Source organism: Nicotiana tomentosiformis, chromosome 10 (genome assembly GCF_000390325.3).
Source record: "Nicotiana tomentosiformis chromosome 10, ASM39032v3, whole genome shotgun sequence".
NCBI classification, from domain to species: Eukaryota; Viridiplantae; Streptophyta; class Magnoliopsida; order Solanales; family Solanaceae; genus Nicotiana; species Nicotiana tomentosiformis.
In genome coordinates this window covers 22,501,392-22,516,717 of record NC_090821.1, presented here as the reverse complement: position 1 = coordinate 22,516,717, position 15,326 = coordinate 22,501,392, and the positions used below count along the sequence as shown (strand labels likewise).

Below are 15,326 nucleotides of genomic sequence, written 5' to 3'. Positions count from 1 at the left end.
AGTCCAAATCACCATACAAACCTATTGGAACCATCAAATCACCAATCCGATGTCATTTATACAAAAGTCAAACCTTGGTCAACTCTTTAACTTAAGCTTCCAACAATAGAGCTAAGTGTTCCAAATCACCCCAAAATCTTCCGAAACCAAATCAACCATTCCCGCAAGTCACAAAACAACAACTAAGTACGCGGGGAGCATCAAATAGAGAAACGTGACTCAAATAGAGAAACGTGACTCAAATACGCAAAATAATCGGCTAGGTCATTACATTAGTTATTTGGTTGTAGAGGTGTTGTATCATGCTCCAATAGACTAAACAAAAAAGAAAAGAAGAAAAAAAAAGGCTTGCCGAGTTAACTATACGTATGGATGCATTTCAGTTTTATCTTTACTATGATATATCTACTTGTTGATATTTTGAATAATGATGGTTTTAGACTTTTAGTTATATGTCAACCATTCACGGAGCTATACGGCCAAAGAAGATTCAATTGAGTTCCTTTCGCGAAAAATATATCATGTTTATAAATTAAAGTAGTTTTTATAAATATAAGAAAAAATTGGAAGTAATAAAAACATATAGAAATTGAAACAAACTACAGCCGACTTTGAAAGGGAGTGATATGAAATTTTTAATCCCACCACATAATACAACTACAACAACAACAATAATAATCCAATATAATCTCACTAGTAAGGTATAGAAAAGGTAGTGTATACGCAGACCTTACCCCTACCTTAGGGTGAAGACTGTTTCCATTACACTCTCGACTCCCACCACATAATAATCTAAGTAAAAAAGAAAAACAATACAATTTGATTATGCTACTACTACTATATTCCTTAAAAAAATATTGTCCACTAACTCTTCACAGGCGCCGAGAGCGAGTCAAAATTGTAACGCTCCAAGGATCTTATATTTCGTCCCCTCCTTAAGGCCGCCAATTGGAGATTATTTCACGGGTTATTATCACTTTTAACCATCAGAAACTATTTTCATCTGTAACAAAAAAATGTATAATTTAAAAATATATAAATTTTATATATTTTTACTATACAGCGGCTGTAAAGAAAGTAGCTTTTGGCCATTTTCTTATTGTCTTCTCCTCTCTCTCTCCCTATCGCAATCAAAAGTATAACTTTTATTCACTCTCTGCTTCTTTCTGCCATAGCCAACAACTAACAGGTTCGTTTCCCTCCAACCTCCCACCCCCTTAAGAAAATCCAACGTAAAATTTCAGCGATTCATTGAAATTTATCGATATTTTCTTCTTCTTATGTAGATGTATATAATTTTGCCTGCTTGTTCGTGTGATGATCGTATGAGTGTTTTTTAGATCTATCTTACATTGACTTAATTATTGGTAATTTTAGTCCTTTTAACTAAATTTTTGTAGACTTTGAATAATTGGCACGAGTGCTCGCTTTCTTATTACTCCTACTGAATCCTGGTACAAACAAGACAAATAAAGGAAGAATATAGGTTTGATAAACCTTTTTTTTCCCACTGATTTAACCTATTGCGTGATGATATGTTTGTGATTTTTATTAGGTTTTCTCTCAGTTAAGAGGAAGTGGATATGTCTGGAATTATAGGTCGAAAAATGACCAGCAGAGCCATTTCTGCTTTGGTGAGTATGGAGTTAATTTTTTTGTAATAGATTCAGATTTCATTTTCTGAAAATTTTTGAACTGGGTTTCTGGTTTCAGAATATAAACCAGTTCTTGCGGGAAAGCAGGGTATTTACATCTAGAACTTACTCGTCCACTGCTAAAGAGGTGATTTCTTTTTCCTTTAATTTTGTCATGCAATATTTTTATTTAATGTTTAGTTTTTTTAATAGTGATTGCTTTAAACATCTTTGCAGATGACAGTGCGCGACGCTCTAAATTCTGCTCTTGATGAAGAAATGTCTGCAGATCCTAAGGTCTTTATAATGGGGGAAGAGGTATAATTGTGGCTTTTTAAAAGGTTCTTAAAATGCATTGTATAGCCCTTCAATGTTATTTTTTAAATCTTGATCAATAAAATATATATTCTTAATTCTGTTGACTTAGGTTGGTGAGTACCAGGGAGCCTACAAGGTTAGATATCTTGCACAATCTCAATTGTTGCACTAATCTCCTTTATTCATCACACTTGATAATCTATATTTTATGCCTGAGTTTTATTTTTTTTTGGATTAAAAATCTCCCAGATTTCAAAGGGGCTTTTGGATAAATATGGTCCGGAAAGAGTTCTTGATACACCGATCACTGAGGTTGCTCCTGTACACTAATAATCAAATAGATGTTCCTTGGCTCTCCGTTGAACATATATGATGAAGCGCCTAAAACGTCTTACGTTCTTTCCTAGGCTGGATTTGCTGGAATTGGAGTTGGTGCCGCTTACCATGGACTGAAGCCTATAATAGAATTCATGACATTTAACTTCTCCATGCAGGTTGGACTTTTTTTCTTGTTAAACACTGTTTTTCTTTTCTTAGTGATCTACTGAATTATTTGTCAAAGATGTAAAAGTCATTCACATTGTCGTTGAATGAACAAATGTAGCACACAACTATATCAGTTCAATGCATCCATTAGTATGTTATAGCACCTCTCCTTTTTTTTTTGGTGGTGGTGGTGGAAAGTGGGTACATCTGTGGGTGTTTTTAAGTAAGATTTAGGATAAACAGAACTTGCAAATAGGATTGGTTCATGAATCAAGATTAGTGCGGAGTTATTTTCTAGTATGATGTGGTGTAAGTTGTTCTTTTCTTTGTTTTGTTTTTTTGCTGATTGAATGAAATGTGTTGCTAATACAAGCAACGAAATGCTCTTATAAAAAATGATTTAAAAAATAAAAGCAACAAAATGCCAAAGGGGGAGGAAACTTAAGTTATAGTCTTTGAGGACAAAAGATTCTGTCTTGGTATTTCAGTTCTGAATTCGTCAGACCACCTACACTATTGAAAACAAACTGCTATTGCTTTCTCTTCTGTGTATTCGTGTTCTCTTAGGGAATGGATGCCAGCTATTGCTTTCAGCCACTGAAATGCAAGCAACAAGCAGCTGCACTGTAAGGAGGACACAAATTTTAAGCACTTAAGCTAGAAAGTTAAAGCAGGGCACTTTTTACATTTGAGGTTGATAACAACTCGTCAAAATCACAAAGATGTCTCTTTTCGTCATCTTCAGCTTTATAATGCGTGACACTACAACTAATTCTTGAGTAGCTGTGTTGGTAAATGGGCTATACTATTAAATACTTAAATGGCCTTATGGTTTTTTCAGTAGCTCTAATTTATTTACAAATAAGTATAAATGTTTTCTTATTACTGTTGTTTTGCGAGCATTGAGATTTTTTTGTATTTTCTTATCTAACCAAATTGACATGCTGCAATTTATTCCCTCTCTTTGTACAAACATGTGTCTGTAGAGCTTCTAGAATAGCATATGACAACGGCATTTCTGTCTGCAAATGTTGGCATGGATTCTGGTTAAGTCACTGCAAGTGGAAAATCAGTTTTTATATAGGATTTGTAATATTATCATGACTTTTGGGGTTATTTATAGCACTTGTCCTTGAGTACAAGCATATAACCTTGCTGGTGCTTATTTGCAGGCAATCGACCATATTATTAATTCTGCCGCAAAATCCAATTACATGTCTGCTGGTCAGATATCAGTGCCAATTGTTTTCAGAGGTCCTAATGGTGCTGCAGCTGGAGTTGGTGCCCAGCATTCTCAGGTATGTCTATGAACTGAAATGGGGCGTGCACTCTGTTTTGTTGGTGCTGTTGTCAGAGTTCATTAAAATTAAGTGAAGTAAGCTTAAGTATCATGTTGTTACACTGTTATAAGTTACTCCCTCCGTTTCAATTTAGATGATGTAGTTTGATTTGACCCAAAGTTTAAGAAAAAAAGAAAGACTTTTAAAATATGTGGCCTTAAAAGCTTAAGGGGCAAAAGCTTTTTGGGGCCATAATATTTGCGTGGTTATAAAAGTTTCTCATTAAGGATAAAGTAGGTAAAATAAAAAATTTAAAGTTAAATTGTTTCTAAATATAGAAACGTGTCATTCTTTTTGGAACGGACTAATAAGGAAAGTGTGTCATTTAAATTGAAATGGAGGAAGTATTACATTTGATCCTCTGTATTTATCTCGTCTTGGTGGTAAAAGTATGCTATATAAGCTCATTGGTTTCCAGATTGATCTTTTTTTTTCTTTGTATGCGGCAATAGGCAAGAAATAAAGGGAACTTTTCATCTAAGATTCGTTAAGATTGTGTTTTAAGCGTTGCCTTCAGTTAATCAATTACAGAGAACACACTTGAACCATCATTTGAAGCACCATCAGCTAATTGGCTGCTTGGTTTTAGGGACTTATCAGGTTGGCAGGCACTAGCTTGTGAATGAGGATGCTAGAAAGTTAGTTGGAAAAATAACATCTGGCTGATATGATAATGGAATTTTCTCCTTTCAGAGAGCTATATTTGTTTTTCCAAGAAGGTCCCAGATTTCTCTTTTTGTACTCTCACAGCAATTAGTATGAGTAAAGTAGAGAGAGTTAGTTAAAGACAGATTGGTAAGAGATGAGAGTGTGGGGAATGTTGGGACAGGGATAAAAAGTGTAATTCCCGGTGTCATAGTTTACCTTTCTATCTTCCTCTCTCGTGACGTCCCCTAAGCTCTTCCTTCCTCACTTTTCACCCTACTGTTTTTTGAGGCTTCTCTTCTACTATCGGGAGTCGTATGGGTGAGGAGGTGAGCTCTAAGCATATATACATATATAAGTCTGGGTAAGCGACCATTGGCGGTATGGGTAGCAGCTACTATCATTATACCAGTCTAAGTTGTTCGTGGAGGTAGGTCTCTAGTGTAAGTAACTCTTTGGTAAAGCGCTATGGAATTCATATTGGGTATTTGAGTTTTAAAAGCTGAAAACATATACTGGATCAAGTAAATATGCAAAACGCAAGGTAGGAGAGTAGATATGCTTTGTTAGATAGTTAATAGTTGTGTAAATAAGTATAGTCCCACATGGAATAGGATTAGTGTATGTATTGTGTATTGTTATGGGGTCCTTGTATTATAGTTAAACATCAATAATATATTTTTCTCCCGTGATTTCTGACATGGTATCGAAGCTATAGTGAGAAAATACTTGCTGTGCAATCTACCAGCGATTCCGGGAAGAAAAAGTTCACCGTGCAACTTTCCAGTGGCTGTTTGCATCAAAGTCAATATTTATCAGTGTTGTGCACAAATCAACACCACCACAAGGTCCGCCTTAGTCCCGCGACCTAACCCTATCAAACCCCACCGGAAAAATCCTCCCCACGCGCCGGACGGATAGGAAATTTTCCGGCGAGATCTGTACACGCGCCGTGCGCGTGAGCCCTCTTCCGACCAGATTCCGACAAAACTCCTTCAGGACAGCTTACTTGCACAGTGATTCCGAGTCCAACTGTACTATTTCCTACAGATGCCGACAACTTTGGAATTTTTCGGCGAGCTGCGGTAACATTTACGACGTGAACATCATTCTGTCCACTTTGAGCAGTGCTTTCTGGAATTTCCTAGTTCTGTTGGGATCTCTTTTGAAGCTATTCTCCTGACTTCTTGAAGTTGATTACGGATTTGGTCAATTAGAATTTACTTCAATCCAATAATGTCTTTCAATTTAGATGCTTTTGGTTCCATAAATAGTGGAGTTGGAAATTCAGCTTTTATGATTACTTTTGAACCCCTATTTGGGAGTTCAAATTATTTAGCTTGGGCTTCATCTTTCGAGTTGTGGTGTAAAGGTCAAGGTGTTCAAGATCACTTAACTAAAAAGGCTAGTCAGAGAGTTGAAAAGGCCAAAGCACTTTGGAAAAAAATTGATGCTCAATTATGTAGTATCCCGTGGCAATCCATTGATTCCAAGTTGATGTCTTTGTTTCGTCCATTCCAGACATGTTATTTAGTTTGGGAAAAGGCTCGCAATTTGTACGCTAATGACATATCTCGTTTCTATGATGTGATATCGCGGATGACAAATTTGAAGAAACATGAATTGGATATGTCTACTTGGGACAAGTACATGCAGCCATGGAGGAATTTGAGAAGTTGATGCAGTTTCTGCTAGTATTGAAAAGCAACAAGAGCAATGACAAAAGATGTTTCTAGTTCTTACGCTAACTGGACTTCCTAATGACCTTGATTCAGTACGCGACCAGATTTTGGTTAGTCCGACTATCCCTACAGTTGATGAAATATTATCTCGATTACTTCGCTTTGTTGCAGTGCCTAGTCACATAGTGATCTCATCACAGATAGTTGACCCTCTATTCTCGCATCACAGATAAATGAAAAATCGGGCATCTTAGACTGGAGAATAGACGAGAAGGAGGTCGTTTTGGAAGGTCTCGACCCAAGTGTTCTTATTATAATAAGCTTGGACACACACGTGAGGTGTGTTACTCTTTGCATGGTCGACCACCAAAAAATGCTCATGTTGCTCAAACTGAGACTGTAGGTAACCAGGGTTTTGTTTATCTGAATGGGAATATAATGAGTTCTTTCAGTATTGAACAAGTAAGCAGAAACCTCTGCAAGTAGCCTTTGTTGCTCAGACTGATACTTTTGTTGCTGGTAATTCCTTTGCTTGTGTTTCCTAGTCTACTACTCTTGGACCGTGGGTCATGGACTCAGGCGCCTCTGATGATATTTTTGGTAATGGTTCACTTTGTCAAGTATTGTTTATTTATAGTCTCTTCCCAATGCTACTCTAGCTAATGGAGTCCAAACAAAGGCAAAAGAAGTTGGACAAGCTAATCCCTTATCCTCTGTCACATTAGATTCTATCCTTTATATCCCTGACTGTCCTTTTAATCTTGCATCTGTTTGTCGATTGACTCGTGCCCTCCATTGTGGTATATATTTTATTGATGACTCTTTTATTATGCAGGACCACAGTATGGGACCGACGATTGGCACATGGCGTTACTCACAAGGCCTTTACTACCTTAACTCACCCAATCCCTCCACAACATGTCCAGTTACAGATCCTCCAGATCCCAGCCACAGGAATACCACTCTAGACTTATCGTTGTCGTCCGCGTCCAACATCAGGCCCAGCCGATTCACGTCCTGCACCTGACCGTGCTCCTAACTTGTCTCCTTCTAGTCCACCGGTTGCACTTCGGAAAGTTATATGGTCCACACTTAATCCTAGTCCACATTATGTCGGTTTAAGTTATCATAGTCTGTCATCACCCCATTATACTTTTGTATCTTTTTTGTCCTCTGTTTCCATCCCTAAGTTTACAGGTGAAGCATTGTCTCATCCCGGATGGTGACAAGCTATGGTTGACGAGATGTCTGCTTTACATATGAGTGGTACTTGGGAGCTTGTTCCTCTTCCTTCAAGTAAATCCACCGTTGGTTGTCATTGGGTTTATGCCGTCAAAGTTGGTCCGGATGATCAGGTTGATCGACTTAAGGCCTGTCTTGTTTTCAAAGGGTATACTCAGATATTTGGGCTCGATTACAATGATACTTTCTGTCCCTTGGCTAAAATAACATCAGTTTGCCTTTTTCTATCCATGGCTGCTGTTCTCCATTGGCGTCTCTATCAGTTGGACATTGAGAATGCTTTTCTTCACGGTGACCTTGAGGATGAAGTTTATATGGGGCAACCACATGGTTTTGTTGCTCAGGGGAGTCTAGTAGCCTTGTATGTCACTTGCGCCAGTCACTTCATGGTCTAAAGCAGTCTCCTCGAGCCTGGTTTGGTAAGTTCAGGACAGTTATGCAAGAGTTTGGCATGACTCGTAGTGAAGCTGATCACTTTGTGCTTTATCGACATTCTGCTTCAAATTTCTGTATATATCTGGTGGTTTATGTTGGCGATATTGTTATTACCGGCAATGATCAAGAAGTTGAAGCAATATCTCTTTCAACACTTTCATAGTAAGGATCTGGGCAGATTAAAATATTTTCTAGGTATTGAGGTCGCTCAGTCTAGCTTAGGTATTGTGAACTCACAACGGAAGTATGCCTTAGACATTCTTGAGGAGACATAAATGACAGGCTGTAGACCTGTTGACACTCCTATGGATTCGAATTCTAAACTTCTGCTAGGACAAGGGGAGCCAGTTAGCGATCCTGCAAGATATAAGCAGCTGGTTGTTAAATTAAATTACCTCACAATAACTAGACTTGATATTTCCTTTCCTGTGACTGTTGTGAGTCAGTTTGTGGATTCTCCCTGTGATAGTCATTGGGTGCAGTTGTCCGCATTCTTCGATATATAAAATCAGCTCCAGGCAAAGGGTTATTGTTCGAGGATCTAGGCCATGAGCAGATCGTTGGATACTCAGATACTGATTGGGCAGGATCACCTTTAGACGTTCTACATCTGGGTATTGTGTTTTAGTAGGAGGTAATTTGGTGTCTCGAAGAGCAAGAAACAGAATGTAGTTGCTTGAAATAGTGTAGAAGTAGAATATCGAGCAATGGTTATGGCAATATGTGAGCTAGTTTGCATCAAACAGTTGCTCAAAGAGTTGAAATTCAGTGAAATCAGCCAGATGGAACATGTGTGCGATAATCAAGCTGCTATTCATATTACATCAAATCCAGTGTTCCATGATAGAACTGAACACATTGAGATTGATTGTCACTTCGTCAGGAAAAAAGATACTCACAGGAGATATTGCTACAAATTTTGTGAAGTCAAATGATTAGCTTGCAGATATTTCACCAAGTCCCTCACTGGTCCTCGTATTTGTTACATATGTAACAAGCTCGGTACATATGATTTGTATGGGTCGGCTTGAGGGAAAGTGTTAGATAATAGGTAGTTGTGTGAATAAGTATAGTCCCCCATGGAATAGGATTAGTGTATGTATTGTGTATTGTTATAAATTGAGGTCCTTGTATTATAGTTAAACATCAGTAATATATATTTTTCTCCCTTGATTTCTCACATGCTTAAAGATACTATCATTAAGTGAGAGAATTACAAGTGTTACGACTAACGAGTAACGACCAAATTACAGCTGTTTGCTTTTATCTGTCTTGTGGCTTCATTGGTGTATGCCTTGTAATGCCACCGAATATCAGTGTATATTGGTCATTATTAAATGTGGCAAAATGGATAAAATTTATAAGTATCTGCCCTTATTATCCGCTCAAAAATGGGTTGGATAGCTGATCCACTAAAAGGGGGTCAAATATGGGTAAACCCATATTATCCGCTCAAAAAAATGGATAACCCGCATGTCGAAAATGGATTTCACCCATTGATGATCCAGTTGGCACATACTTGGTTGACTTTTTGGAATTGATCCTTTACAGATTTGCCATCTTGGGCACCTCTGCTATTGGGCTTGCCGATTAAAATGCAAAAGTCAAGCTTTTGTTTGTTTCTTGTTTTTTTCTTTTTCTTCTCTTATGTTTTTTCTTTTTTGTTCTCATTTTTGTCATAAGCTAAAGTCTAGCTCTTAACTGGGTGTAATTCTTTGATGACAAATTTTCTTCTATTTTTTTCCTTAAGCTAATCTTTTTTTCTTCTTCGTTTTCATAATTTTTTGATTTATTCAGATAAAGAAGTTTAAAAATAAGAAAATGCCCCGTACATTTTTGGGATATCATATTCTAATAATATGTATTAACGTGGCTCTGCATCTGAATTTCAAATGAAAGCGTTATTGAACAAGCTAAGTTATTATCTATATTACTAATCTCTGGGCACACGCCTACTCCATATAGGATAACCCATATTTCAAGTGTTCATCATAATATTTAAAGGACACAAGAAGTTGTACTCTTTTTAACTTTGGCTATAAAATTGATGTCGATTATGTAAATAAATTATTAAATACATCATTATCATTGAAGAAACATGTGGATATTATTACAAAATAAAAAGTTAAGTTTCAAGTGTACTAACTAAATGTTGATCATGAATAATAATATTAATTTTGATTTCAAGATCGTTATTAAAGCATCTATATAATACAAAGCAAAGAGTGATCCAATCTTTGGCAGAGGTTACCTTCTTCCTTTAAATGAAACACCTAAGAAAATGGAGTTAACTACCTAACACTCCCCCTCAAGCTAGTGCATACAAATCATATGTACCGAACTTGTTACATATGTAACTAATACGAGGACCAGTGAGGGATTTGGTAAAAATATCTGCACGCTTATCATTCGACATCACTATGAGTCATGCCAAACTCCTGGATAATTGGGTTGAACATAGTAAACCAGACTTGAGGAGACTGCTTTAGACCATAAAGTGACCGGCGCAAGCGACAACAAGGCCACTAGACTCCCCATGAGCAACAAAACCAGGTGGTTGCTGCTAAACAAAAGTTGGCCGAAAAGTCATCGGAGAAATATGAAAATAGTGAGACTAAGTCGAACTCTAAACTACAAAATAGGTTCTAAAACACCACCAGAAAACATAAACTTTTCTGGAAATTAGTGTTCACGCCGGAAAACCACTGTTTATGTTGGAAAAAGTGCATTGTTCTTGCCGGAAAAATAAAAGTTGTCAAAATTTAATGTAATTTATATAGGTAGGTTCGGAATCACTGGACGAGTAGGTTGTCTTGAAGAAGTTTTGTCAAAAAAGTGGTCGGAATGGCTCACACGCGCCGAAAAAGTTACTGTAGCTCGCCGGAAAATTCCAGAGTTCTCGAAATCTGTAGGAAATTGTACTGGCGGACTCGGAATCACCCCACGAAATAACTGTCCTAAAGAAATTTTTGAAAATTCTGGATGGAAAGTGCTCACGCGCCAGCGTGTGAGGGACTTTCTGCCGGAGCGATTGACTGGTGTTTGTCGCCTGACTTCTCCGAATAAGATAGTAGTGTTGGTTTTCGTACAACACTTACCAATAAGGAGATGACGCAAATCAATCTTGAGTCGTCAACCGGAAAGACGCACGGTGACTTACTTTTTTGTTCCGATGGATCTGAGATTTCTGGGGTTTGGTCGCACAAGGGTTTCATATCTGATGGTGGTACTGGTATATGCATTGTACCACTGTAGCAGTGATGAACCCTGGGAACAAGACGAAGTTGCCGGAAAATTGCACGGCGACGGGATCTTTCTTCCCGGATGTCGCTGGAATGCAGCACAACGATAATTTTCTCACTAAAGCTCTGATACTATGTGAGAGCGCACGAGAGAAAAATTTATTTTTTAAGAATGATACAATGAGCCCTATATATAATACATATCCTACTTCTACTACATATGAGACTAGGATATATCCTACTTCTACTACATATGAGACTAGGATATATTCTACTCCTATTACATATGGGACTAGAACATATTCTACTCCTACTACATATGGGACTAGGATTATTTGCACATAACTATCTAACAACCAGTATTGTCAAAGGCTGCGCTTAAGCCCTGAAGTGAGGCGCAAAACATGTTGAGTGCTTCGTCTCGCTTAGCGGGCGCTTCAATGTCGTTATCAAGGTTCTAAGGCATACTTTTTCTTGCCGATGAGTGTAATCCTAAAGAGGCGACACTAGACAATTGATATTTCACTTTATCGTAATTCTTTTTCAATTTCTTTGTCCATATAGTTATTCATGCTTATAATTATTAGTCTTGGACTACACATTTTTTCTCCATTTGGGTCTTTCTTCATTAAAGCGCAGGCTTTATTTAAGCTTTACGCTTAAACACCCAACGGACCTTAGAGTTTCTTTGCGCTTTTCATTGTTGATAACACTGATTATTGCCGTATATTCAATATTCCTTTCATTTATTACTTATGCAGTGCTATGCAGCATGGTTTGGTGCATGTCCAGGATTGAAGGTGCTTGCTCCATACTCTTCTGAAGATGCCCGTGGCCTGCTCAAAGCTGCTATCAGGGATCCAGATCCTGTTGTTTTTCTGGAAAATGAGTTGCTGTGAGTTACTTTACTGATTTACTTATTCGAAATCTGGTGTTTAGTTATCATAATGTATCATCGTTGTGTGATTTGCATGATGCAGATATGGTGAGTCTTTCCCTGTTTCAGCTGAAGCTCTTGATTCTAGTTTCTGTCTTCCCATTGGAAAAGCCAAGGCAAGTTCTACCATGTGTATCATATGTTTCTTTGTATCATTGATATGTGGTATTGTTCCTTATATTACAACCATTGGCAGATAGAACTTGAAGGAAAAGATGTGACAATTACCGCTTTCTCAAAGATGGTCGGCTCTGCTCTTAAGGTTTGTCTGGCCTTTCTACCTAGCATTATTTGGAGCATTTCTGAAGGAATTCCAGCATCAGCCTTTTTGAAAATATTTTAATGTTACGCTGATAATTGATTCCTATTGAATTATATGTGAATAAAGATAGCCAGTGTATATGCATCCGAATATATGTTTAACAAGTTGGTAACAACTAATGAACCACGAGCATATATACATATGGGGAAGCAATCCTAGTTCATGTTAATTTTTAATGCTGCTTGATAATTATGGGGACTGTTATCGAAGACTTGAATTATGTGACAGCTTTGGACTGTGACTGGTGTCTCTCTTTTGTATGTGGGGATATGTAACTGTGACCATAGCAATTCTCAACTATCAGAAAGCCCATGGGTTTTCAGCAGCTAGTTTGCTCTTTGTTAGGTTGTGTGATGAAGTGTTTATCTGTATTTCTGAGCTCTGAAGCTTTAGATTCTCAGCATACATGCCTTTAACATTTGTCTAATCCTCTCCTACAACTTATGTTCAGTGGCAGATGCACAGTTTATGGTACAGGTTTGCAGAACCCAGTAGCTTTGGCTAGATCTTATTTGTGTCGAGAAATCCATTAAATATGTACATATAATAAACCCGGTGGCAAATCCATTAAATTTGCAGAACCCAATAGTATAAATGGGCCATGGGTTCGATGGCAAGCTCGGGGTCATTAGAGCCCCTAAACTTCAAATTCTGAATCCGCCTTTGCTTATGATCTGCCTTTTCAGCAGGGAGAATTTCATAAAAAAATTTGCTTGATTTGGTGATATTGCATTAAAATAAATGGATGACACTGTTTTTAATGTTATCACCAATTTCCTTATGTGTTAAATCTAAATTTTATAGGCTGCTGAAATTCTTGCGAAGGAAGGAATTAGTGCTGAGGTAACGTGTTCGGATTTTGGTTTTGGTTTAAATCTTTAGTCTATGCTTACAAGGTGTCTTTCATTTTACTAGTTTCCTTTAATTCCTTTTTTTTTCATGTACAGGTTGTAAATCTGCGCTCAATCCGACCGCTTGATAGATCCACAATTAATGCATCTGTCAGGAAAACCAACAGGCTTATAACTGTGGAAGAAGGGTTTCCACAACATGGTGTTGGCGCAGAGATCTGGTTGCCTTCTTTATAACAACCTTAGTTCCCTATCCTCTTTCTATATCTATTTCAGATACTTCCCCCTCCCCCTCCCCACAAAAAAAACAGAAAAAAAGATGATACTTCCTCTGTTTCAACTTTCAATTTATATAACATACTTTCCTTATTAATCCGTTTAAAGAAGAATGACACATTTCTATATTGGAAACAATTTAACTTTAAACTTTTCACTTTATCCATTTTAGCCCTTGTGAGAAGCTTTTATAGCTACACAAATGTTATGGCCCCGCAAAGCTTTTACGTTTTAAGCTTTTAGATCATAAGTTTTAAAAGTTTTCTTTTTTCTTAAACTCCGTGCCGAGTCAAACTGCATCATATAAATTGAAACGGAGTAGCTAAAAGAGCTTTTGTTCCATTTTATGCCTGCTTTGTCGAAGAAACTTACTTGATTGCATTTTGGTCTTGCATTAGTGCATCTGTGGTTGAAGAAAGCTTTGAGTATCTTGATGCACCAGTTGAGAGGATTTCAGGGGCTGATGTTCCTATGCCATATGCAGCAAATCTCGAAAGGATGGCTGTTCCTCAGGTTTGTAGTTGAAGATCATCTTCTTTTTCTTATATTGGAAATAGGTGTATTTTGTTAGGGCTTGGCCAGTTTTTGTGTGTTGTCTTGAATTTGGTTCTATTATGACTATTTTGATAAAAATGGAAAATATGGCCATTAAGTGGGGGAAGAAAAAGAAGTGACCCAACATGATTGGGCATTCTTTCTGGTCTTTGTATATGATCACATCAATCAATGATGTAGAAGGTTCAGTGTCTGATGCATTCTGATAAGCAAATCAGCTGTGTACTGATATACCTCTGAATCAGTTGGCCACGAATGGCATTCTTGCATATATCAGAGGACAATTATTTTCGACGTACTCCAGGAGACCAAGCTCAGGGTAAATAAGGCTGCTATTGTCATACGGAATAGGTGTAGTGTACCAGTCGAAGAAAAGAAGAAAACAAATAAGAATTTAGAACAAATTATTGAATCAGTAGGAGTATATGCAACTTATCGAAGTCTATTTTATCAATTCCAGAAAAAGGGTCATAATGATACATGCACATATTAAGGTTCTTGAAAGTTAAAGAAGGTATAAAATGTGTTATTGGTGATAGACATCGGATATCCCAGAAGCTCATGGGGAATATTTCTTCCCATTGATTATTGGTTGAATTGCATGTCCAAGCTGATGATACTTTTTCCATTTCCTTCTGAGTATTTGAAGTTGATGATGCAGGTTGAAGACATTGTTCGAGCAGCAAAGAGGGCATGTTATCGATCAGCACAAAAATCAGTTCCTATGGCCGCAACTGCTTAGGCCCCTCCAGCACTTGCTTGTTCTAAGCATTTTATTTCATTTTGTGGATAATGATTCTCTATCCGCCATCTCCGGGAAAGTTGACCATGAAACAACAAGACCGACTAACTGAAGTGGCAAGCTACAGTTAAAATCATAGAAAATAATTTTTGCTGGTTCTTTACTTTTTTCTCTTTCCTCTTTTTAGTGATACATTGGTGAATGTTTTTGTAAGACAATCATGCGAATTGTTAGAAGATAAAGAAGGAAGTCCACATGCATTTGTTAGTTGTTTACCCGTAAAAAGGTATAATTGAATTTGTATACGTAATTTATAGACACGTGGATTAAGATGATCTGATTAGTAAAATTACAAAGAATAAATAAAACAACAATAACAACAATCCAGTAGAATTTCACTAATGGGGTCTGGGGAGGGTAGTGTGTACGCAGACCTTACCCCTACCCCAAAGAAGTAGAGAAGCTGTTTCTGAAAGATCCTCGGCTTAAGAAAACAAAAAGACAAAACATCAAGAGGAGACAATATTAGTATCACCACAACAATCATAGAAAAAATAGGAACACCATGAAATGCAGAAGAAAGATGCAAAGCAAAAACGATAGCTAGTAAATAGGACAT

The 15,326-nt window shown here is 37.3% G+C and overlaps 1 protein-coding gene across 5 annotated transcripts; it reads left to right on the top strand.

Moving 5' to 3' along the window:
- The first annotated feature begins 1,036 nt into the window (after nt 1–1,036).
- Nucleotides 1,037–14,967, top strand: LOC104106177 (pyruvate dehydrogenase E1 component subunit beta-1, mitochondrial-like). 5 transcript variants are annotated; one of them, XM_070187783.1, is made up of 16 exons: nt 1,103–1,193; nt 1,422–1,486; nt 1,568–1,634; nt 1,714–1,782; nt 1,872–1,952; nt 2,062–2,088; nt 2,202–2,264; nt 2,360–2,446; nt 3,611–3,736; nt 11,786–11,919; nt 12,005–12,077; nt 12,158–12,223; nt 13,088–13,126; nt 13,231–13,355; nt 13,809–13,923; nt 14,627–14,967. In XM_070187783.1, the coding sequence occupies exons 3-16, from the start codon at nt 1,584–1,586 to the stop codon at nt 14,705–14,707; spliced, it is 1,137 nt and encodes a 378-aa protein (XP_070043884.1). In that variant the 5' UTR covers nt 1,103–1,193; nt 1,422–1,486; nt 1,568–1,583; the 3' UTR covers nt 14,708–14,967. The 5 variants fall into 5 exon arrangements, with proteins under 5 accessions (XP_070043885.1, XP_009612962.1, XP_070043884.1 ...); XM_070187782.1 differs by having other exon boundaries at nt 1,141–1,282; XM_070187784.1 differs by lacking the exon at nt 1,422–1,486 and having other exon boundaries at nt 1,037–1,189; nt 1,556–1,634; nt 12,005–12,081; nt 12,162–12,223.
- Nucleotides 14,968–15,326: the final 359 nt, after the last annotated feature.